We start from the raw sequence: 23,685 nt of genomic DNA, 5'->3' as shown, positions 1-23,685 counted from the left end.
CCTTATTCCGGATCTCCCGAGGGAAGTCTCTGGTTCTCTGCTGTCTCTCCCGCTTCTGAGTTGTCTGGCTCTATGAGGTGATGCGACAGTGCAAAGGTGCCTCCCCATGCCAAAAGGGGGGGGGGCATGTGGCTCCAGTTCACTCAGCTCAGTGGGGCCATCAGTCCACTCCTAGTGTCCAATAAACTGGACATCCTCTCTGTTCTCAGGCTCCTGTAGCACCTCTGCACCGTATATCACGGGGTGGCCAAACTTACTGGCCCCCCGAGTCACATACGACAATCTGCAGAAGTTTGAGAGCTGGGGCACACCTGCCGGGGACTGGGAGATTAGCCCTGCAGGAGGCACCTGATGGGGCTTCAGCCCCACTCCTGCTGCGGCAACGAACCCCAGAAGGCGCATCCCGCAGGGCTGAAGCCCAGAGACCCCCACCCCCCGCTGGGCAGAAGTCCTGAGTTCCCCCACTCCCCAAGTCTGGTAGATGGAGAATAGGGGAGCATGGGGGCTGCACTTGAATGGTAAACGAGCGGCATGTGATACAGCCGCCCCTGTACGAGGGAAGAGCTGCCCTGTCTGGACATGGGGATGCCCTGCGCCTGTAAGAGCCCAGCCCTGGGAAGGGGGTGCTGAGACGGGCTGTCCCGCGAGGGGAAAATAAAAACGCCCCTCTGCCCCCTAGGCTGGCCAGCTAGATGGGGCGGGGGGGAAAGGTGCCTATATAAGCAACCGCTCCAAATATCGGGACTGTCCCTATAAAATCAGGACATCTGGTCACCCTACTGCCCCCCCACCTTATTTTTGCAAACACGGCGGGTGGCTCATCCCATCGGTATAAACTGTAACACCCCCCCCACCCCGGGTGCCAGGGCTTTGCCTTCTGCCCCCATCTGGCAGCACCTCCCCCGGCTGAACCCCGGCTCCTGCCCCCCCGCTGGTGCCCCTCAGCCGCCTCTCCCCCCGCAAAGAGCCGGCAGCCGCCGCTGGCCCGCAGCCAGGGCAGCGGGGTCCCGCGTGGGCAGGGCCCGGCAGGGGCGGGGGAAGAGGAAGACTGGCCCGCTCCCCCGGTCAGAGTTGGGAGGGCGCCCAAGATGGCTGCCTCCACGGGCGACCTGTTCTGCTTCTGTGCGGATCCTGCGGGCCCGGCCCGGGCCACGGCGGAAGTGAGATTCATCAGCAGCCTCAAGGTGAGGGTCCCCCCCCCCCAACCCCGGCCAGGGGATCAGACACCCCCCCACACACACACTCAGGTCCCTCCTCCCAGGCTGGCATGAGGGCGGCTCTGCTGCTGCGGCGAGACTCCGCTTTGTGCTGCTTGGCACCGCCCTGGGCCATTGCCCCACACTGGGTGGGGGGGCTTGGGGATCCCTCCCCTCCCAGGCCCGATGGGGTCCAGCCTGCACTGCCCTTCCCTGGCTGGGGCAGGGAGACCCGCTCCCCCCCCCCCCCTTCCCCATGCTAGTGACTATTAAGCCTTCCTCTGTGGCTTCTGCCGGGGGTGTGTGTGTGTGATCTGTCCCTTTCTGCCAGCCCCCATCTCCCACCTTGGTGCTCCTTGCAAAGCGGGGGGGGGGGGTCCCGTGTCTTCCTGCCCCCGAACGGGGAGCCTTTCCTGGCTGGAGTCTCTCTCCCTGGGTCCTGCACCCCTCCCCCCCAATTAAAAACAGTGATTTTTTGAAAAAAAAAATAGAACGAGGAGCATGTGTGGCACCTTAGAGACTAACACATTTATTTGAGGGTAAGCTTTCGTGGGCTACAGCCCACTTCATCGGATGCATGTTTGTTTTTTAAAAGTATCAGAGGGGTCGCCGTGTTAGTCTGGTTCTGTAGAAGCAGCAAAGAATCCTGTGGCACCTTGTAGACTAACAGACGTTTTGCAGCATGAGCTTTCGTGGGTGAAGCTCATGCAAGCATCCGAAGAAGTGGGTATTCACCCACGAAAGCTCATGCTGCAAAACGTCTGTTAGTCTATAAGGTGCCACAGGATTCTTTGCTGTTTTTTAAAAAACACCCTGGTTAAGCCTTCCTCCCGCCAGCTTCCCCTTTCAGGGAATTCGGACAGCTGAATGGGCTGGAATAGCTGGGCGCATTGGCAGTGTGCTGGGGGGCCGGTGGGGGGGAAGTCCATGGCTGGAATTGCAGGGGAGAGAGGGTTGCAGGTCAGGACTGATGTGCATCAGCAGAGTGGGGTGGGGCGATCCAAGGATTGGATTATAAAAATCATACTTCAGATACACGGGCAGGGCTTGTGGGAGGCCATGCGGGGAGGGGGGAGCTGTTCTAAATGGTGCTAGACCATTTTTGTTCTCATGCGTGTGACTCCAAAGGGGCAGAATGAATTTGACTCAAAAGCGCCAGAAGAGTTAATTCCCTTTCAAGGCTGATCTCAGCCCAGACATGAACTTTCCCCAGAGACATGTGAGTGAAAACAGGGGAATGTTATAGAGCTTATAGCTGCCATTAGCTTTAGCTTTGAGGCCCATAATAGCTATAATGCCAGGTTCATTTTATCGTCCTCACTGTTCCCCACTCCTGCAGATGCTTCTGTGCTGGCTTGGCTTTGTGCATGAGTTGTCCCCTTGATTTCAATGGAGCTATTCATATGTGTAACATTAAGTAAGCGCAGAACAATTTGCAGGATCGGTGTCTGTATTTGTTCCTGAGTATTGGTGTGTTATGATGGGATGGGAAGTCTTTTATTTTGAATTATTTTTACACATTGATGCTTTATTAAATGACGAGTAACAGATCACATAATAAAGAAATAGTATCAAGCTCAGCCAGTAGGGCTACTGGGTCAAATCCTAGACCTTATTTCAGCCCTAGAGAAAATTACCTTACCAATGATGACACAGCTTTCACCTCTTAGGAGGGGTTTGAATCCCAATGTTTACTAAGGATCTCTCAATTTTATTCTCTAAATGAAAATGTTGTTGAGGCTGCTATGTTTGCCATTTGACATGTTACACCCCAGAGGTTGCTGCATTTCATGTGTAATAGGGCTGTCAAGCGATTAAAAAAAAATAATCGCAATTAATCGTGTGATTAATCACACTATTAAACAATAATAGAATACCATTTATTTAAATATTTTTGGATGTTTTCCATGTTTTCAAATATATTGATTTCAGTTACAACACAGAATACAGAGTGTGCAGTGTTCACTTTATATTATTTTTATTTCAAATATTTGCACTGTAAAAAACAAAATAAATTGTATTTTTCAATTCACCTAATACAAGTACTGCAGTGCAATCTCTTTATCATGAAAGTTGAACTTACAAATGTAGAATTATGTACAAAAAAATCCTGCATTCAAAAACAAAACAATGTAAAACTTTAGAGCCTGCAAGTCCAATCGCTCAGACAAAACAAGTTTGGTTACAATTTGCAGGAGATAATGCTGCCCTCTTCTTATTTACAATGTCACCTGAAAGTGAGAAGAGGCATTCACTGTATCTGGCGTCGCAAGATATTTACATGCCAGATGCGTTAAAGATTCATATGACCCTTCATGTTTCAGTCACCATTCCAGGGGACATGCATCCATGCTGATGATGGGTTCTGCTCGATAATAATCCAAAGCAGAGCAAACCGTAACATGTTCATTTTCATCATCTGAGTCAGATGCCACCAGCAGAAGGCTGATTTTCTTTTTTGGTTGTTCGGGTTCTGTAGTTTCCGCATTGGAGTGTTGCTCTTTTAAGACTTCTGAAAGCATGCTCCCTATCTCATCCCTCTCAGATTTTGGAAGGCTCTTCAGATTCCTAAACCTTGGGTCGAGTGCTGTAGCTATGTTTAGAAATCTCACATTGGTACTTTCTTTGAGTTTTGTCAAATTTGCTGTGAAAGTGTTCTTAAAAAGAACATGTGCTAGATCATCACCCGAGCCTGCTATAACATGAAATACACCTCTACCTCGATATAACGCTGTCCTTGGGAGCCAAAAAATCTTACCGCGTTATAGGTGAAACCGTGTTATACTGAACTTGCTTTGATCCACCAGAGTGCCTAGCCCTGCTTTACCGCATTATATCCAAATTTGTGTTATATCGGGTGGCATTATATCGAGGTAGCGGTGTATATGGCAGAACACAGGTAAAACAGAGCAGGGGACATACAATTCTCCCCCAAGGAGTTCAGCCACAAATTTAATTAATTCATAATTTTTTAAAGAGCATATTATCTTCATGGAAGCATGAAGGGGCATATGAATGTTTCGCATATCTGGCACGTAAATACCTTGCAACGCCGGCTACAAAAGTGCCATGCGAACGCCTGGTCTCACTTTCTGGTGACGTTATACATAAGAAGCAGGCAGCAGTATCTCCCGTAAACGCAAACAAACTTGTTTGTCTTAGTGATTGGCTGAACAAGAGGTAGGACGAGTGGACTTGTAGTCTCTAGAAGTTTTACATTGTTTTATTTTTGAGTGCAGTTATGTAACAAAAAAAAAATCTATATTTGTAAGTTCAACTTTCATGATAAAGAGATTGCATTACAGTACTTGTATGAGGTGAATTGAAAAATACTATTTCTTTTGTTTATAATTGTTTACAGTGCAAATATTAGTAATAAAAATAATATAAAGTGAGCAGTGTACACTTTGTATTATGTGTTGTAATAGAAATCAATATATTTGAAAATGTAGAAAAAAATCCAAAAATATTTAATAAATTTCAGTTGGTATTCTATTGTTTAACAGTGCAATTAATCTTTTTAATCGCGATAATTTTTTTGAGTTAACTGCGTGAGTTAACTGTGATTAATCGACAGCTCCGCTATTTAACTTTGAGATCCTTGCAGGTGAAAGATAAATTAGAGGGGCGAAATCCTGGCCGTACTGGAGTCAGTGGGAGTTTTGCCCTAGTTTGCCCCCTGGAGCAGTCTGTGGGAGGGGGCACAAGCCATAAACATTTGGATCTGAATTCTACAGCTCTGGATCTGGGTGCCACCCTACAGTCTCAGAGCCAGGGTTTTGGCTTAGGGCACAGGGCTTGGCATTGGAAGACATGAACTCTATTCCTAACTCTTAGTCTACCCTGAGAGTGGAACTCACAGCTAGCTGGGGAGACGGAATAGCCCTAACTGAACTTGCCGTGCTGCAGATTTCTACAGACTGGGAGTCACTCTTGTTTCTCCATTCAAAGGGAAAAGGCTTATTTGCCACCAGGAATATCCATAAAGGGGAAACGATCTTCTTAGAAAAGCCTGTGGTGTCATCCCAGTTCCTCTGGAACGCGCTGTACAGATATAAAGGTGAGAGGAGAGTCATTGGTTTTAAGATCAGGGATGGTGGTGTTGGTGGCAGGCCGGAGGGAACCCTTAGGTTACCTACTCTGATGTCCTGCATAACAAAGCCCTGAGAAAGAAGCAGTGACCCTGATGTGTTCGTGCCCCAGAAAATGACACTGGCCCAAGGTCTGAGACTTGCTGTATTCAGTCTGTGGCCTAACACTGGTGGTCAAAGGACCAGTGACAGTCTAAAGACTGATGTCTTTCAAACCACCAGTGCTAGGAATAGATGCTTGATATCCTGGAAAAGCTGTGCCAAGCCAGCACATCAGTGATATAAACCACTTATCTCTAAATATGGTGCTTCATGAAATATCTTCTGCAAAAATCATGTTGTTATTGAAGTAAGGGGGTGGGGAGGAAGCAAGATGATAATCAGAAGCACGTGGTTTTAAGGTTGGATACCTCATGGCCTTCCAGGGGTTAGAAACACTGTGCTGGACAAAGAATGTTTCCAAGCTCTCGTCCCGGCCCTGTGATCCGAAGGGAGAAAAATGCCAGTCCCAGGGAACATAATGTGATTTGCAAGTAGGATGTAATCAGTGCAAAAGGGAGGTGGGAGCTGCACAGAAGCTTTATAATATCTAGTGATCATTCCTTGAACCCCTGCTGCAGCACGCTTTGGCTTCACTGGGCACTGTGTCTTCTATACCATCAATCCCTAAACACGTAACAGGGTTAAATAATGATGACAGATGGGGAGAGAAACCAAGAAAGAGCTTTGGGACAGGGAGAAAAGGTTTCCAGCTGAGATCTGAAGTGGCATGAAGAATCGGTGAGGTAGGGAGATACACGATGGCCATTTCGGATGGCAGGCGCTGTGTAGCAGAAGGGTTTATCATCGCAGATCGGTTTGGTGGCAAAGGGAGTTAAAGAATGCGGGAAGTGGTGCAGATAATGAGGGCTGTGTTTCTACGGATGGTGTTGGGCCTGTGATGTTTTCAGAGTGGTGGTTTAGGGTGGGATAGTGAACTAGATTCTCAGCAACTGTAAACCAGTGTTGCGCCACTGAAGTGAATGGACCCACACTGAAACAGCAGCCGAGGAGCTGGCCCACTGCATGCAAACACATCTGTTCTTTTAGAAGAAGGTTCTCTCAGTCTCTGCCGTCTGGCTTGTTTCTTCTTCCCCAGCCTGTGACCACTGCCTGCGGGCCTTGGAGACGGCAGAGGAGAACGCGCAGAGGCTTCTGGGGAAAAGCTGTCGGGTCCTGCCTCACCCAGAGCAGTGCAGCATCCGGAAGGATTTGCATCAGCACTGCCCCCACTGCCAGGTACCAGGCTGCTGGGGAGAGCTGGGCGTTGCCATCGCTGTGGCCTTGTGTTGATCGATTGGGATGGGGCTTGATCTGCAAGGAGGCCACGTCCCTTTCAGATTTGCCATTGCTGCTGCTGCCCTGGTGTTGGGGCGTGCTCATCGGGAAGGTCGAATTGGTTTCCTCGCTATTGATGGAGAGAGCATCTGACTGGGCAGGACCACCTGGGACACCTAGGCCGGTTCTTCCCACTCTACAGCCTGGTCTTACGCAATGGAGGTGCAGGGGAGAATTTTCATATCCTGGTGCTCACAGGGGCAGCTGTGCCTGAGGAGGGGTTCACCCAGCACACGCCTTTGCTACCCCCTGCTCTTCCTTGCAATAGATAGGGGCCAGGACTCTGTACTAAGGGGAGGTGGGCTGGGGTCGGGCTGCTCCCAGGAGCCCCCTCCTCCCTACCCCAGTGCTCTCCCTAGGTCACTAGGAAAATGGCTGGCCTTGAAGGGTTGGTCACTTTCCTAAGGGCTAAGTTCCTAAGTTACTGTTCTGTTGGCTGACGTGTGTTGCTGTCTCTGTTACTGTCCAGGCTGCGTATTGCAGTGCTGAATGCAGGCAATCTGCCTTTGAGCAATACCACCAGGTGCTGTGCCTCGGCCCCTCCCGAGAGGACCCCAAACATCCCCTCAACAAACTGCAGGACGCCTGGAGGTAGGTGCACTAGATGTTTGTAGGACCAGAACTACCTACTGAATAGACTGGCTCTGGCCCATTCGGGAGCAGAGACGGGGACTCACCCTGTGTCCAGCTGAAGGTGATTTGGAGCAGGGTCAGTTACTGCTCTGTCTCTGCAGAGGCACCCACAGCTCCACTGTTCCAGCCTATAACCATGTAAACCATCCAGGGCCATCTATGCTAGGCAGTTGTCACTGTGCTGCATCCCATGGCCACTCAGAACTTCACAGCATCCGTGGGACCAGAGCATGGATCCTCCTGGTCCTGGAGCACAAGCCTCTGTCGCTTGAGCTAAGAGAGACTCTCCATTAGCTGTATGGAGGATGTGATGTTCAGCTGAGCAATTCTGATTCCATCCAGTAGAGGGCAATAGAGCATGTATATACAATCAGTTGATTACAGTACTTTGCAGTTCTGTGGTGCCACCTGTGGATCTCAAAGCACTTCACAGACATTATTGAATTAAGCCTCCCAACGCTCCTGTGTGAGAGAGAGATTATTATCCCTGCTTGCAGGTGAGGAAACTGAGGCACGGAGAAGGGATGTGATCAAGGTGGTAACAGAGCCCAGTTCTCCTGACTCCAGCCCTCTGCTTAAACATTAGACAACAACTCACTAGGTTTAACACATACATTTTAGTTGGCCCTTCAGTTACTTGTATTGTAGTAGCACCCAGGGACCCTGTCAGAGCTGTAATCGCGTTGTGCTGGGTGCTGTACATACACAGAGTAACTCTAGTCCCTGCCCCAAAGAATTTACAATCTGAATAGACAACAGATGGGAGGGGAAGGCGGGGAACTGACTTACTGAAGGTCACATGACAGAGCTGGGACTAGAGCGGGAGTCTCTCGAGTGCTGGAGCCCCTAGGCCTTGCTGCCTTTAGCTGTTTCACTGCCAACAAGCAGAGAAATGAGCAGGAGACCAGACCTGGAAGGTCCCCTGCTAGAGTCCAAAGGCAGGGCAGGAAGTTGCCCTTTTGGCCAGCTCTATAACCAGACCTCCGGAAATACCCCTGCTGAGCCTTTTAGAACTTGGTTAATTTCCACTTCCCCTAGGGAGCTCCTGGGCTGTTTGTGTCAGTCCGATGTCTGTGTCTGAACGAGGCTGTGTGTGGGATTCCGGCCCTTGTCTCCCTTCGAGGCGCAAACACCCTGCTGGCCCTTTCAGTGCCAGGACATCTCTGCTCTTCTCTCTCACTCTCTATTATTCCTTCCCCTTGGACAGAAACATCCATTACCCACCGGAGACTTCCAGCATCATGCTGCTGGCGAGGATGGTAGCCACCGTCAAACAGGTGTGTGCCTCTGTTTGCTGCTCATGGTACGTCTCAGCACCTTCTTCGTGTTGCTCCCTGGTATCTGCCCTCTCCTCTCTAGGGGTACATCTGCGTTGCAAAGTGAAGGGATGATTGTTGTGCCAGTAGGCATGCCCATGCTAGCTTTAGTCTAGCTAGCAGGGTTCACAGCAGTAGTGATAACATGGTGGCCCAGGTTATTAACCCGAGGCCATATCCAGGGTCCTGTGCAGGCTTTTACTTGGTTGTTAGCTCATAAGAACAGCCATACTGGGTCAGACCAAAGGTCCATCTAGCCCAGTATCCTGTCTTCTGACAGTGGCCAGTGCCAGGTGCCCCAGAGGGAATGAACAGAACAGGTAATCATCAAGCGATCCATCCCCTATCACCCATTTCCAGCTTCTGGCAGACAGAGGCTGGGGACACCATCCCTGCCCATCCTGACTAATAGCCATTGATGGACCTATCCTCCACGAACTTATCTTGCTCTTTTTTTGAACTCTGTTATAGTCTTGGCCTTCACAACATCCTCTGGCAAGGAGTTCCACAGGTTGACTGTGCCTTGTGTGAAGAAATACTTCCTTTTGTTTGTTTTAAACCTGCTGCCTATTAATTTCATTTTGGGGGACCCTTGCTGGATCCCATGTTGACATGTCTTCCCTACATCTTCACTGCTAAGGTTAAAGCTACCCTGGGTATGCTACAACCACACCTTCACTTTGCAGCGTAGACATGCTGTAAGCTAACCTCCCGGCACATCAGCATGTGGGGCAGGGGATGTCTTGCTGCACTGCAGGGTCTTACCAGCACTAGGGATCATTCGTTGCTGAGACAGCACGCAGCACAGAAAGACCTCATGACCTTCCACCCCAGAAGTAGACCCTCCTTCCACTGTCATTAGCTCTAGAACGTCTAAGCTCTTTGGAGGCCTCTAGTCGTTAGAGGGTGAACCAACCACAGATGCGTCAGGCAGGTTGGATTCCACCCGGCAGTGGGACATGGACACACCAGCCAGGACGTCCTACCACAGTCTGGGCCTCTGCGTCACCGTCCTGACCGCATGACACTGCTCCAGCTCCTTCTGTCTCAGGGCTTGTGCTGGGCACTTTATTGTGTTGGGCTCTGAAGATGCCTGTTGCTGTGGAAAATTGGAGGCTGCTGTTAGCACAGATTCTGTAAGGGCCTTGGATACCATGGTGATAAGGGCGGAATAAATATGCACACCCACCCGTGTGGTGTAGCTGTGCTGTGGGAGGTGATCTTTATGGGCTAACATCTGGGTTAGCGTGTCTTGAGAAGCGTGTCATCTGCATGATGAGTGATCTGCTCCTATTCCCTGAGTCTTCCCACAGGCCTGGGAGAGCTCTTTATAAAGAGGGTTGTGGCTGTGTATGAAGCAGCGCTTTAACTGTGCATTTCCTGTAGTTGAGTTTGGGGTTTTGACGTCCCTCATCCCATCAGGTTACCGGGAGTCAAAGCTGTTGTCACACATCCATGGCTTCCCCTCCACCTTAGCAAAGGGAGACTGAGTTTGCCTAACACCGTGGAACTGGGCTGTGCCCGTCGCATTAATACCCCCTCCCCCCCATGGCGTACTCTCCTCAGCTTCTCCTGCCCTCTCTGTCTAGCTCCCCACATGGGCCCCACTGCTGTGTGTCTGAGTGTCTCACCTGTATATCCTCACAGCTCCCATCTCAAGTAGAGAAGTATTATCCTTATGTCACAGATTGGGAAACTGAGGCATTGAGTGACTTGCCCAAAGTCACAGAGGGTGTCTGTGGCAGAACAGGGAATTGAACCCCGATCTCCTGAGTCCCCACCCTGTGCGTTAAACACAAAACCAGCCTTCTTCCCCTTTTCTTTCTCTGGCTCGCTCGTATTCCAAGGGTTAAACATCGCTGTAGCGGTGCTAATGTTCTGGCCTAAATAGCATCCAGATCTGGGTATCCTGCCATCTCGCGTAGCCCCCTCCCACTTCCCTCCTGCTGGAGTGCCAGTTTGAGCGGCTGTTTGATACATTTCAGGCGAAGGACAAGGACTGGTGGATAAAGCTTTTCTCTCAGTTCTGCAGCAAAACGGCCAACGAAGAAGAGGAGATCGTCCACAAGCTGCTGGGGGACAAATTTAAGGTCAGTGTGTCCCGCCACTGGAGTGCTTGGGTCTTTGCGGGGAGGCAGGGTCATTTGCGGCGGTCCCGGAGTTCCTCTCCTTTCCCTCTGAAGGCCCCACCTGTGTACAAAGCCTTGGGCACAGAGAGAGAGACACCACGGTCCCCAGCAGTGACCAGAACCAGAACTGTCAGCGTCCAAAACACGGGCCTCCTCCACTTGAGCTAAAGGAGTTCTCTCGTGCTCAGTAAACGGCAGACTGTTGGACCAGCCACTAGAGGGAGCCAGGGCCATTAAGCCAATGTATTGCCCTGGTTCCATGGTAGACAGACCAAGCTGTGGCCTGTCCGCTGAGAAAGGAGCAGTGAGTGCCAGTGGTTTCCATGCTGAGGTTACTTCCCCAATGGGGAGTGGCCAGACACCAGTGCTTTGCTCGTGGGTGCGCAGCCACGGGTGGCGGTGGCTTTTGATGGCTGCCAGCTTGGGGGCAATTCAGACCAGCAGCTTTCTGACGAGCGGTGGTGGCACAAAGAGCCTTCAAGCCTGCTCCAGTCTCTGCTCGTCGGCTGGATTTAAAGCTGCCCCGCCTGCCTCGGGGCACCCCTCCTCGCTGACATTGTGGCCTTGTTTCTCCAGGGCCAGCTAGAGCTCCTCCGACGGCTCTTCACGGAAGCCCTTTATGAAGAACATCTCAGCAGGGTGAGTGGTGAGTCCTTGTCACCCCCTTCCTCCCGCCCCCCAGCAGAGTCCTGTGCACCCCAGAGAGAGTGCTGAGGAGACCCCGTTTTTCCATAGTCCCTCTGACACCCCAAAAATGGGGTGTCCTGGTTGCCGTTCCTCCTGACAGCACTGAAGGGCTAAGATTTGCCCTGGAGCCCATTGGTGCCTCACTCTCACCCTAGCAGGGCTGAGGTGGGATATGAGGGACGACGTCTTTCTCCAGCACCTGATCATTTAACCCCCTCAGTGCTCAGACAGGCTCAGGGGATAACAAGGATCGTAGAAAGGTAGGGCTGGAAGGGACCTTGAGAGACCCCCTCGCTGAGGCAGGACCAAATGATCCTCTCGACCATCCCTGACAGGTATTTGTCCAACCTGTTCTTCAGAACCTCCAGTGACAGGGATTCCACAGCCTCCCTTGGAAGCCTGTTCCAAGTGCTCAACTCCCCTTAGAGTTAGAAAGTTTTTCCTCATAGCCAACCTCAATCTCCCTTGCTGCAGATTAAGCCCAATACGTCTTGTCCTCCCTTCCGTGGACTCGGAGAGTAATTGATCCCCATCCTCTTTGTAACAGCCTTTACCATATTTGCAGAAAGTTATCGGTTCCCCCCTCAGAATTCTTTTCTCCAGACTAACCATGTCCAGGGTTTTTAACCTTCCCCGTGGGTCAGGTTTTCTAAACCTTTTCTCATTTTTGTTGCTCTCCTCTGGACTCCCTCCAATTCGTCCACATCTTTCCTAAGTGTGGCGCCCAGGATGGGACCTATCACTCCAGCTGAGGTCTCACCAGTGCCGAGTAGAGTGGGATATTACCTCCCGTGTCTTACATACAACACTCGAATTCATACAGCTGTTCAGCATTTCCCCTTGCTGCTGCCTTACAGGGGTTGTGCCCAGGGGGAAAGAAATACAATGGAACAGGCTTGTGGCCTCTCCTGCACTCTATGGCTCTGGAGTGACTGTATCTGGAATCCACCGCTGAGTAGCAGAAAGGAGAGACGAGGCTGACGGGGAGCTGGGAGGGATCCCTAAGAACTGGATGGGGCCAGAACCATCTCGGAAGATTGTAAATGCCAACTAGGGGGAGGAATTGTTTAGGACAGGACAGCGGCACCATGAGGAGTAATGGGGTGAAGCCGAGAGAGGGAGAACCTAGGCTCAGTCTGAGGGAAGCCCTGATGACCCTGGATTCTCCTAGAGGATGGAGTCCCCTTACTTGACGGGTCAGATTGTCAAAGGTGCTGATCTCCCACTGAAGGCAGTGGATGCTAAGCGCTGATGAAAATCAGGCCATTAAGCTCTGTGCCTCACGTCCTCCATCCAGTTCTCTCTAACGAGACATTTCTAGGGACCCCCTCCCCGTGTCCAGGATTTGGTATTACAGGATGCTGAAACTGTGTCATGGCAGAGCTGAGGCTCGGTTCACTGCTGGTTGTAATGGCATTAGTGCCCGTTCTGTGGCAGCTCCAGCCCCACGGCCCATCATGTGATTCTGCAAGCAAGGCTGCGAGCTAGAGCCGTGTTTCTCAATGACTGGTCCGTGGACCGGTGCCGATCCCTGAGATCTCCTTGATGCTGTTTAGGAAGGCAGCAGGCTGGTCCCTGGTATCAAACAGGTTGAGAAGCACGGAGCTAGAGCAAATGGGAGCCGCTGAGAGGGTAGCTAGCCCGACAGTCCTGACAGGTAAACTGATCCTCTTGCTTCTTGGTCTTTCTGCAGTGGTTTACTCCAGAAGGGTTCCAGTCGCTGTTTGCCCTGGTTGGAACCAATGGTCAAGGCATAGGAACAAGGTAACCAGTGGATTCGCCATTGCGCTGTGGCTGTGTGTGCGGAACTGTTGAGAAATCGGCCTGGAAGTCATGAGAGTCCCAAAGCTCTCTGGGTCTCTGGGCTCCCCTCAGCACTTGCACGGATTCCTCTGTGCTGTCTGAAGGAGTCATCCATGCACGTCCTTCAACGCAGCTGATGGGAGCCACTTAAGTACCTAGAACGAGAGCAGAGAAAAAACCTTGTACGTGTCACTGAGGTTCTGTAAAAGCAGCGTTTTACTGCTTTTCTGTAAACTATGACAGGACTTCCCCAGTGCCCCCAATCCAGAGCCTCCCAACGTTCAGGTCTGGTCCTGCATCAGAACTTTGCCTCTTGGGGCCATTGGACACTTCAACCCTGGGAGCCCCAGAGAGTCCCTCCTCCCTCCTGAGCATTCTGCGCTGAAGAGCGAGAGCTGGTGCCATGAGCCGGCTCGCGGGGTGTGATCACAGCTCTCCCTAGCACTGGGGTACAGGGGGCTCTCGCCCACCTGGACAGATCCAGAGACGGTGGGAAACGTAACCGTGTTCTGTCTGGTTTCCGCTAGTTCCCTGAGCCAGTGGGTCCATGCCTGCGATGCGTTAGAGCTTCCCCCGCACGAGCGAGAGCAGCTAGATGCCTTCATAGACCAGCTCTATAAGGATATCGAGAAAGGTAACAGCGGCAGGAAGTGTCGGCGTGGTTCCCGGGCGCGGTTCTCTGGGTCGTTGTCTTCTCGGGGACAGGTGGGGCTGGGCGTGGGACTCAGCAGCCATCACAGTTGGCTGACTTTGTAGGCTGCATTGACCGGTGCTGTCTGAAGGCCCTGGTCAGGGTCCCTGAGCTGCCACCGGCACTCCCGGCTGCAGGGTAGATGCACCGTGAGAGAACTCCGCTCAGGGACAAGGCCCCTCCTTCCCATTCAACGTCAGGGCCAGGACTGGTTTGCTGCCATTTTTCTGGATTCCCCAGACCCTGGACAGTCTCAGCAGCCGGGGGATCTGGCTCCCAGATCCTGGGAAGTGTGGCTGAGACAAGCCGCAGGGAGCAGCTCCTGGGGCTGGTGGAGGAAGATGGGTGCATCCCCTGGCGATGGCCGCCAGTTTTTAAAACCCAGCTCCCTGGTTTGCACCCGCCAGTGACTGCAGGTGCAATGTGATGGGCGCAGATGCGGACCAGTAGCTGTCTGCTTGATTTGTGGGTGCAGTTCAGTAATTGGATGTCTCTGTGCCTTCAGTTCCTCCCACAGCTATCTGGGGGGGTCAGATGGGGGTCTGTCCCCTTTAAATACCAACCCCCAGCTGTCCAGTCCCCAAGCTCGCTGGGAGGCTGAAGTGGATTGGTGTGACTGGCGCAGGCGAACCGGTACAAAAAGGCTCTGCCTTGGTCGACTTTGCCGCCCTGCTGTTTCCCCACGCGCTGACTCTCCTGGTGTGAGGAGCAGGGTTTGGCCGGGGCTGTAACTGTCCCTCTCTGCTTCAGAGACCGGAGAGTTCCTGAACTGCGAGGGATCCGGCCTGTACGTGCTCCAGAGCTGCTGTAAGTGATGGGACCATGCTGATTGGCCGGCCCGGCCCCTCCCTCTTTGGCTAAACCATTCGAACTCTCCGAAGGTTTCGAGAGACGTCGGGCGGGTCACAGCCTGGCCTGCCTTCTCGTTCCCTTGCGGCCATTTGCAAAAGCCACGCTCAAAAATGAACACGCCAGAGCTTTTCAAACACGCAGCTAAATGCCAGAGGCTCAGCACACGTGAGCAACCCTCCAATAACAAACCAGGGTTTGCAATCTAGTGCCAAGGTAACCTCCAGTGCATTCTTATCCCTGCAGAGGCACGTTATAGACAAATACCATGTGACTCATGCCCCAGAGAGCTTTTTTTGCATGCAATGGGGTAAAAATACCTTGGTGAGGAAACCTCCTCCAGTCTTAGCTGCCTCCTGTGATTAAAGAGATGGCAATCAGAGCCTGGTTATTAACGAGAAGGGAGGGAGCCCGGAGACAGTGCAGCTGTCTGGGTGCTGCAGGGTGTATCTCAGCCAGGGTGGTGGGGAAAGCTATATAACAGGCAGGCTTACACGGAGAAGGGAGCAGGATCGACAACAGGAATATTTTCCTCCCTCTCTTCTCGCCTCATTAAATGACCAGTAGGGAGAAACGCAAACAGCATCCCAGGCCTTTCACCTCCAGCTCGCTGCGTTGGGTCTGGGGCAGACGTGATTGAAGCCCTTTCCATCTGCTGGCTGGACTGTGGCGCAGTGCAGTGAATGGGTTGGTCTCAGTCCGGCACTAGGCAGACGAGTGTCCTGCCCCGCTCAGCTGGCAGGATTTGGCACCATTACTGGCAGTCTCAGCAGGTGGCCGAGGGGTTTGAACTAACCCTCCCGTTCGTCCTCCAGGCCAGGCCTGAGGCCTGCTGGGGGTCTGCATGGGGAACTGGCACTGCTGCCTGTGCCGGGCCTGCTGCCTCTGGCGACACCCGCTGTGTGTCACTCACTGGCTCTGGTGCCCGTCTCCTCCCTGCTGCAGGTAACCACAGCTGCATCCCCAACGCTGAGACGTCCTTCCCGGATAACAACTTCCTCCTGCACCTCGTCGCCCTGGAGGAGATCGAGCCGGGAGAGGTGAGCCTGCAGGGAAGGGAATGGCTGATTTGTTTGGGGAGGGCCAAAGCCTGTAGCCCTCCCTCAGGCCAAACTCCTCCTGAAGGCAGTGGCTGTCCAGCCTGAGTAAGACCAGTAGGGTTCTGTCTATGTGCTTACATGCCCCACCCCCCCATTACTGTAGTATCCAAGCACCTGCCAACCCCTGTGGGAGGTAACATCCCTACTGTACGGATGGGGAAACTGAGGCATGGAGCGATGAAGTGACTGGACTAGGGTCAGACAGGAAGTCTGTGGCAGAGCTGTGGATTGAAGTCCCAGTCCCAGGTCTTCGCGAAAAGAACATTAACCCTCTGTGGCCCTTCTCTGAGGAAAGGACAAGGGTCATGAGCTGCGATTCAGCCCAGCGGGGTTTTCAAGCCGCTGTGGACCCTGATGATTTTGTGAGCTATCGGGGAGTCCCAGGCGATCTCTGCTGTCTGCTCTAGGGACAGGCCCGAACACGGAGCCCCTGAACGTCGGGGCAGTTCGGAGCTGACCTTCACACCCCCGGCCTGCAGCGTCGTTCAGCTGGAGAAAGGCGTGGGACTGGGCTGTGAGGACAATAAAGGAGATTCCTCACTGAGGCTGCAGGACACACATGGGCCCTCTGTTTCTCTCTGGCTCTCCACGTCCCCTGTGCTGCCTGGTGTCACCTCATGGCAGCCCCCTGAATCCTGGCCGGGCCTCCCAGCCATGGAAAGATCAGCCGACTGCTCTGCTGGGTCAGTCTCTCCATAGGGCTGGATTCTGATTTCTGCCTGCCCTGGAAGTTAGCCCTGCTGGATGCTGGGTTCTGCTTTAGCCCAGCCAGTTCCCTCTGCTCTCTAGCAGAGACTTGCTGCCACTTTCCCCTCTGTTCCTGGAAAGCTTCCCCTCCAGGGGCAGGAGAGCCCGGCGGTGGTTCGGTGCAACGGGAACTGACTCTCAGCCGGGCCTGTTTCTCTTGTCTCGGCAGGAAATCTGCATTAGCTATTTAGACTGCTGCCAGCGGGAGCGGAGCAGACACAGCCGCCACAAGATACTCAGGTAGGGCCGCTCGGACTCTGCTGGCTGGGGGAGGGGCCCTGGGGACACATCGGGGTAGAAGCAGCGGTGGGGGAAGGGTTGCCAAGGCATGGGCAGAGCGACGTGGTTCTGCAGAATATTGTCAATTGATTTTCAGGGATAAGGGGGACCCCCCCATCTTACTCTGTTCTTGGATGTAATAGCTTCTTTTAGCCTCAGTCTGCAGCACCTGTCACACACACACACACACACACACACCCCCTCCCTCCCTTTCCCGGCCCTCCCTCTGGTTGAGCAGGGCGGGTCCCAGTGCACACTCGCCCTCTCACACACACAACACACACACACACACCCCATCTCTGGCCTCTCTTTCCCGGCCCTCCCTCTGGTTGAGCAGGGTGGGGCCGGGTGCATGCTCTAATACTGCCAGCCACAGAGGGATACTTGAGATCAACCCAAATTGCCCCATTCAGCCTCTGCCCCAAGAACTGAGCCTGCTGCGTCTGCCCTCCTCACCCTGTGGCCTGCGTCTGCGCCATTGTATGGTGCCTCCTGGTCTCTGTTCAGCCGGCTTTCCAGCGTTCGTGTACATGCAGCCTGCTTGGATGGGCCACTGTGTCCTCCGTGGTCGGAAGGGCGTTGGGCCTAGCATACAGCCTGCACTCGGCACGCTCACCCTTCGGGACGGACAGATGGGTATCCACACCAGCATGCACGATACACAGGCAGTAGGATCACGCAGCAGGCATGCATGTATGTGATGTGTACATCCCGTGCAGACAAGCATTGATTTGTCTGCACTGTGAGCTGGTGACTTCTCTCCAGCTCCTGGCAAAGTCCTGAGCCCCTTGGCTTTTTTGCTGTCTTTGTTTTGTAGGAAGTGTGTTGCTCCTAACCTGTCAAGCAGCATAAACCCTGGGAGCAGCAGAGCAGGCAGTGTGACTGTAGCCTGGGTAGGCACGTCCAGGCTAGCTTTAATCTAGGCAATGAGAGCAGTGGCGATGTGGCGGCAGAGATTTCAGCGTGGGCGAACATCCCGAGTTTGTTCCCAGGGTCCCTGGCGGGCTGGTGCTGGGGTCGCCAACCTGCACTGATGGCTGTCACTGCATCTCCACTGTTCCTGTTACCTGTGCAAGCTAAAGCAGCCTGGTCTACCTACCTGCGCTGCAGTCACACCTCCAGCTGCAGTGTAGACCCGACCCAAAGATGCATCTTGCCCAAGGTTGTCTTATTCCTGGGCTATCAGAATGTTAGGAAGTGTTAGGAAAGGGATAGATAATGGAACATAAAATGCCATAATGCTGCTATATAACCCCCTACTACGCCCGCCCTTGAATGCTGCGGGCAGATGTGGTCGTCCCATCTCAAAAGAGGTGCATTAGAAATGGAAAAGGTTCAGAGAATGGCAACAAAAATGCTTAGGGGTTCGGGACAGCTTCCAGTTGAGGAGAGAGGAAAAAGACTGGGACTGTTCAGCTTGGAAAAGAGACGACTAAGCGGGGATATGACAGAGGTCTGTAAAATCATGACTGGTGTGGCGCAAGTGACGAGAGAAGTGTTATTTACTCCTCACAACACAAGAACCAGGGGTCACCCAATGAAATTCACAGGCAGCAGATTTCACACTACCAAAAGGAAGTATTTCTTCACACAACACACAGCCAACCCGGGGAACTTGTTGCCAGGGGATGCTGTGAAGGCATCTAAAGAAAATCAGAGAAGTTCCTGGAGGGTGGGTCCATCAATGGCTACTAGCCAAGATGGCCAGGGACTCAACCCTATGCTCTGAATGTCCCTAAGCCTCTGACTGCCAGAAGCTGGGAATGGGTGACGGGATGGATCACTTGGTGATTCCCTGTTCTGTTCATTCCTTCTGAAGCACCTGGCATTGGCCACTGTCAGAAGACAGGACACTGGGCTAGATGGACCTTTGGTCTGACCCAGTGTGGCCGTTCTTATGTAGCTGCCGTGTGTGCTCAGGGTAGAACGATAGAGACCAGTGGCTTCTAGTCCAGCATAACTCACTGCTCAGGCTACACCCCTGCCTTCCAGCAGCTGCATGGGGAGCTCTCCCTGCTCTGAGGGAGGGATGAGCGAGGAGTTAACCCCCGAATGGCTGGCTCTATGGAAGGGCTGTGCCCTCCAGCCTGGCACCATAGTACTGCAGACTCCCTTGACGTGGTTTTCTCTCTCTCCTGCTCCCTTCAGGGAACACTACCTGTTCACCTGCTCGTGCCCCAAGTGCCTGGCTCAAGCCGACGACGCCAACCTGACTTCAGAGGAGGAGGAGGAGCTGGAGGGCGAAGGAGAGACGGACGATGCGGAGCTGGAGGATGAGATGACGGACGTTTGATCCTGGGCCTGGGGATGGGGTTCGGCTTTGTACCGGAGACGGGACCGCGGGGAGGGACTGTGCCTGTGTCGGCCAGGGCTGGCGCGGCGGCAGGGAGAGAGCATGTTAAGGTTAGGCTAGGTTGGGCAATGGAGGAAGCGGGGATCTTCTCTGCTCCTGACCATCCTTCTGGGGGAGTGTGTCTGTGGTCCCGGGGTCCCCTCTGTCTAGGTAATGGCTCCACTTGTCCCAACCACTCCTCCGCGGCTGAGGCAGATATCCACCCACACAGACATCGCCTTGGTCTCCTTGTTTTGTGTCTGATCCTGCACACAGAGCAATATGCCGGGGCGGGGGGCGGGGGGCGGGGGGAGACGACGCATGCAGGGAAAGTCCCCGGCTCTTCTGAGCACAGCGCACAAACCTTAACGCTACCCTTGTTCCTGACGCTGGGCAAACAACCAGCTACACCGGGGCTTCCTCCGGTGTCAGTATCTAAGTGATCTGAGAACTTGGAGAGGAGAGTCTGGGGGGATTTGGGCTTGTGACTTCCTCGGGGCTGTGGAGGGGCCAGAACAGAGGTTTAACCCAGTGGAGACAGTGGCTGTGCAAAGAGGTTGTGGTCTCATGGACTCGGCAGAAGACTGGGAGCCAGGACTCCTGGGTTCTAGTCCCTGCTCTGTCGCTGACTTGTGGTGCGAGAAGTCACTTACTCTTGCTGTCTCTCAAGTTTAAAATGCGGGGGGATGATCAGACTTTCCTAGCTTGGGGAGAGGAGGATTAGCTGCTCAATATCTGGCCAGGGCTGAGTATTTTGAGTCATACACACACACGCACTCTTAGTGCCAGAGGGTGAAGGGTTAAGTAGCTCTGGGGGTGACGGGGTCAGCTGCTGGTGCCTCACACTTCTTGCCCCTGCTGCCCTCATGGGTTGGCACAGTAATTTTGTTGTGGTGGTTTCACCACGGGGAGGTCTGTCTGCCCCCCCAGGGCATCGGGCTCAATGGTACTGACTGGCCTGTGAGGGGCTCCTGAACGGGCCCCAAAGGGAAATCCTTACCCAGCCTGCCAGACCCCTGGCCCCAGCGTTACACCAGTGTGCAGGCGTTGCTTTTCTCAGCACTGCAGCTTGTTGTCAGAAGGGAGTTAGGCGCTTCGGAGCCAGACTCCCATTGACTGTCAGTGCGATTTTGGCTCTTATGTGCCTAAATCCCTTTTACCAAGGAGACGTAGGCTCCTGAATCAGCTAGGTATTGGAATGCTGAGTGCAGCGACGGCTAAATACCTCTAAACACCTGGGCCCCGGTTCTCCTCCAGGGGACCAGGAAGCAGGGTCCGGCCCATTGCCAAGCCCAGCCCTGGAGCGCGAAGGGAGAAACAGTCGACTCTGTTGTGTCTGCGGGGGGGTGGTTGGAGAGATCCATCCTCAGCCTTCCCTTGAGTGTATTAGACCACTGACCTCCCAGGGGTGCAAAGGCCGCAGGGCTGGGCCCTGGGTATCACGTGACTGTCAGCCAGGCTCTAGAGACTGAGTCTGCGAGGAGCTGGCAGCTCCTTCTAGACCCACTAGTGTAAGCTCCCCAAGGGCCTGTCTGCCTGGGTCTGAGCGGTGCCCAGCGCCCCCTGCACCTCTTGGAGCCAGTGGGCGTTGGGGGTGCTCAGCACCTCTCAGATCAAACTCTGTCAGAGCAGCGTGGCGCTCTCGGGGGAGGGGGTGGCGAAGGATCCAGACAAGAGTTCAGGGTGCCTAGTACCATAGCCAGAGATGGGCACATGCCAGTCGATGAGGGAGTCCGTCCCCCCGCGAGGGCAGGACCTGCCCTCCAATAGAGACTGAGCCACCTGGAAAAATCTCAGCCTTCTAGGAGGCAGGTGGCGTTGTCCTCCCCCCGGCAGCCATCTCCAACATGGTGGTTTGCCTTTCCGCGCTGTCCCGGTGGCTGGATGGAGGGGCGGCTTCGAGCACGATGTAATTGCTTGGGGCCTTCAGGGCGCTGGGCTGCCTGGGGACCAAACTGAGAGGACCCTCGCCATCCACATCTGATCTTCTCCCCATGAGCAGTGAGGCTGGAGTGGGAGGAAGGTCACCCACCAGCTGTGTTCACCTGCTTGTTAGAGAGAGCCACGTTCCCCACCCCACCCTTCTCTCCTCACTCCAGTAACGGGGCCAGGAGCGGGGGCACCCCACATCCTGATCTCCCACCCCACTCCCCCATCAGTGAGAGGGTTGGGACAAACCCTTTCCAGAAGTGGGATACAATTCCTGGCCTCGTTTCTTCCACCGCCTCCCCCAGTCCTCCTGCAGCTGGTGGGGCTTAGCCGGTCTGATGGAGATGAAGCCTGGCATGCTGGGAGTGGTTGTCTCTTCAGTGCACCCCACCCATTAAAGAGTAAGAGAGATGCAGTCTCCTCCGTTGCCGACGAGGCGTGAGCTGTGAGGCTCTGCTGTGCCCCCCAAGAAGACTGATTTTTCACACTTTCCTTAGGACTTCTTGTGGAGGGGGGAGCCTGGGCTCTCTGACTGGCAAACAATGGAGCACCACGCTTCTTAAACCTGCCTGTGTTGACTGACTTAGGGCCCACTTGACGTAAGCGGGGAGTCTTCCCGTTGAGTTTCCCTGGGAATTTGACAGGGTCGTTAGCGTTGAAATACGACTGTTGAACATATCTTAGCCTCGTGACAGCACGTTTTGAGGGCTTTTATATTGTGTGTGCCTGGAGCTGAGAGAGTGACCTGGAAACTTGGTGCCTGCAGATCACAGGCCAAATCCTACACTGGTGTAAATCTGGAATAGCTTCACTGACTTCCTCTGAGTTACGCCAAGTTCACGCTGGTGTTGCTGAGATCAGAATTTGTTTTCATCTTAAGCCCACACTGCACAAGCAGTTGTGCTTTGATTTTTGGTCTTGCTTGAAACAGTACAGCAATAGGCTTATTTGACATGGTGCTAATGCCTGCGGTGATCGAATTGCAGTGAATTAAGGGCAGTGGGCTGCTATGGAGTAGACCGACTGTTAAACCGTGGCCTACAATGGCTCCAGAACATTGCTTGAGCAAAGCAGTCTTCCAAAAACCCAGATGGTGCAAGGATCTCGAACAAGTTCCCACCTGTACAAGCAAAATGTTACATTTGAGAGCAAGGAATTGTGGTTGAGCAGAGAACTGCTGAAAAAGTGATCAGGCTAGATGTGAATTTAAATGACAACAGTATCAAGATGAAAATGATACTGCAGAAAAGCCCTATCTGTGACCAATGAGGTGTTTAACCAAAAAAACCCCCCTAAAAAGGGAGATTTAAAAACAACCACCAAAGCCTTTTCTCCATTTACGCTGCTTCCTTTTTGCAGGCCAGCTTGAGCGGTGGAACTATATTGGTCAGTTTCACTTCTTGGTTCTCGTGCCCTAGCCCCATTCCCTTGCACGTGGGTTTCCGGTGCATTGCTTCAGCTCTAAATAATCCCTCCTCTTTTCAATGTATCCAGCCTGCCTGAATAGAGAGCCTAAAACACTGGACAGTAGTTTACAGGCCTGAAGAACCAGAGCCCTGCTGCTAAGCCTGCCTTGGGTATTTTGTTGGCCAACCTTGAATTTTAAAGTTGCCAAAATCCATCTCCCTCCAACGGTAGCTTCCCTCCAAGGCTGTAAATTAACGCTTTTCAGTTCAGAGAGAGTTGGGAAGCAGGCCCGGCTCCTCTTACGGTTGTGCTTGTAACCAACAGCCCGATGTTGGTTTTGGAACAGCGGCAAGAGGCAATCTTGTTTCAGGAGACAGAGGCAAAGCCATTTGATCTGTATATTCTCACATAAGCAGAGAGGGGTGTGTGCTACAAACGTTGGATCCGGATTCCCAAACAGCCTGAATGCCAATCCTGGGGTTTGGTTGGGTCCGCTTGGATCCGGAGTCTGGGAGTATGCGGCACGGGAGGTTTTGGTGCCTCAGTGAGTGAGCCCCAGCAAACCGCCATAGAGTGGGGTGCAAAGCGGCCCTGTTAACAGTAGTTGCCTTTTGATGGAAGCTGCCACTAATCTTTCTGAAACCGAAAAGCTGGTGGGCCAGGCTTGGCTGCCCTTGCTGAGGTCATCTGCAATCTGTGCCCAGCTCCACAGCTCTGCCACCTGGCTTTTTTCTGCGTTGTTCGATTCACGGCAAAGCAGCGTTCTGGTGCCGTTCCATTCTCCTACACTGCACCCTACCCTGTCACCTCCACGCTCTGCGCTGCTTCCCTCTTGTCACAAAATGCCTGGGGGAACTGAGTCTCATCAGCCACCCTCCTTCCAGATTCCTGGTTGGGGGCTTGGGACATCCTCCCCTGTGGAACGTATCCAGACATGTCCCCATAGTCGGGTTGCCAACTGTCTCATTACACAAACCCAAACAGCGCTGCCCTGCGGCCTTGCCCTGCTCACTCCATCCCCCCCTCCCTCCGTCGCTCACTCACTGTCACCGGGCTGAAGACTCCGGCTGGGGGGTGGGTTCCAGGGTGTGGCCAGAAATGAGGGGTTTAAGGTGTGGG

General features: G+C 53.3%; 1 protein-coding gene across 1 annotated transcript; it reads left to right on the top strand.

Annotated features, from left to right (window-relative positions):
* Positions 1-1,020: 1,020 nt before the first annotated feature.
* SMYD5 (SMYD family member 5) lies at positions 1,021-23,685 on the top strand. The gene is made up of 13 exons (XM_045019310.1): positions 1,021-1,184; positions 5,148-5,256; positions 6,426-6,565; positions 7,134-7,255; positions 8,505-8,574; positions 10,599-10,703; positions 11,319-11,381; positions 13,123-13,193; positions 13,760-13,866; positions 14,674-14,730; positions 15,718-15,812; positions 16,789-16,859; positions 19,047-23,685. The coding sequence occupies exons 1-13, from the start codon at positions 1,089-1,091 to the stop codon at positions 19,189-19,191; spliced, it is 1,251 nt and encodes a 416-aa protein (XP_044875245.1). The 5' UTR covers positions 1,021-1,088; the 3' UTR covers positions 19,192-23,685.

This window comes from Mauremys mutica, chromosome 5 (genome assembly GCF_020497125.1).
Source record: "Mauremys mutica isolate MM-2020 ecotype Southern chromosome 5, ASM2049712v1, whole genome shotgun sequence".
In the NCBI taxonomy this organism is placed as follows: Eukaryota; Metazoa; Chordata; order Testudines; family Geoemydidae; genus Mauremys; species Mauremys mutica.
Note: the sequence above shows the minus strand (reverse complement) of the source record. Positions and strands in the feature narration are given on the sequence as shown.

What these genes read in the sequence shown, in the direction of transcription:
- SMYD5 (XM_045019310.1), top strand. Translation starts at nt 1,089, where the DNA reads ATGGCTGCCTCCACGGGCGACCTGTTCTGCTTCTGTGCGGATCCTGCG. An exon ending in ATGAAGAACATCTCAGCAGG is followed by an intron (nt 11,382 to 13,122) that starts GTGAGTGGTGAG and finishes GTCTTTCTGCAG; the next exon opens with TGGTTTACTCCAGAAGGGTT. An exon ending in AGCCGCCACAAGATACTCAG is followed by an intron (nt 16,860 to 19,046) that starts GTAGGGCCGCTC and finishes TGCTCCCTTCAG; the next exon opens with GGAACACTACCTGTTCACCT.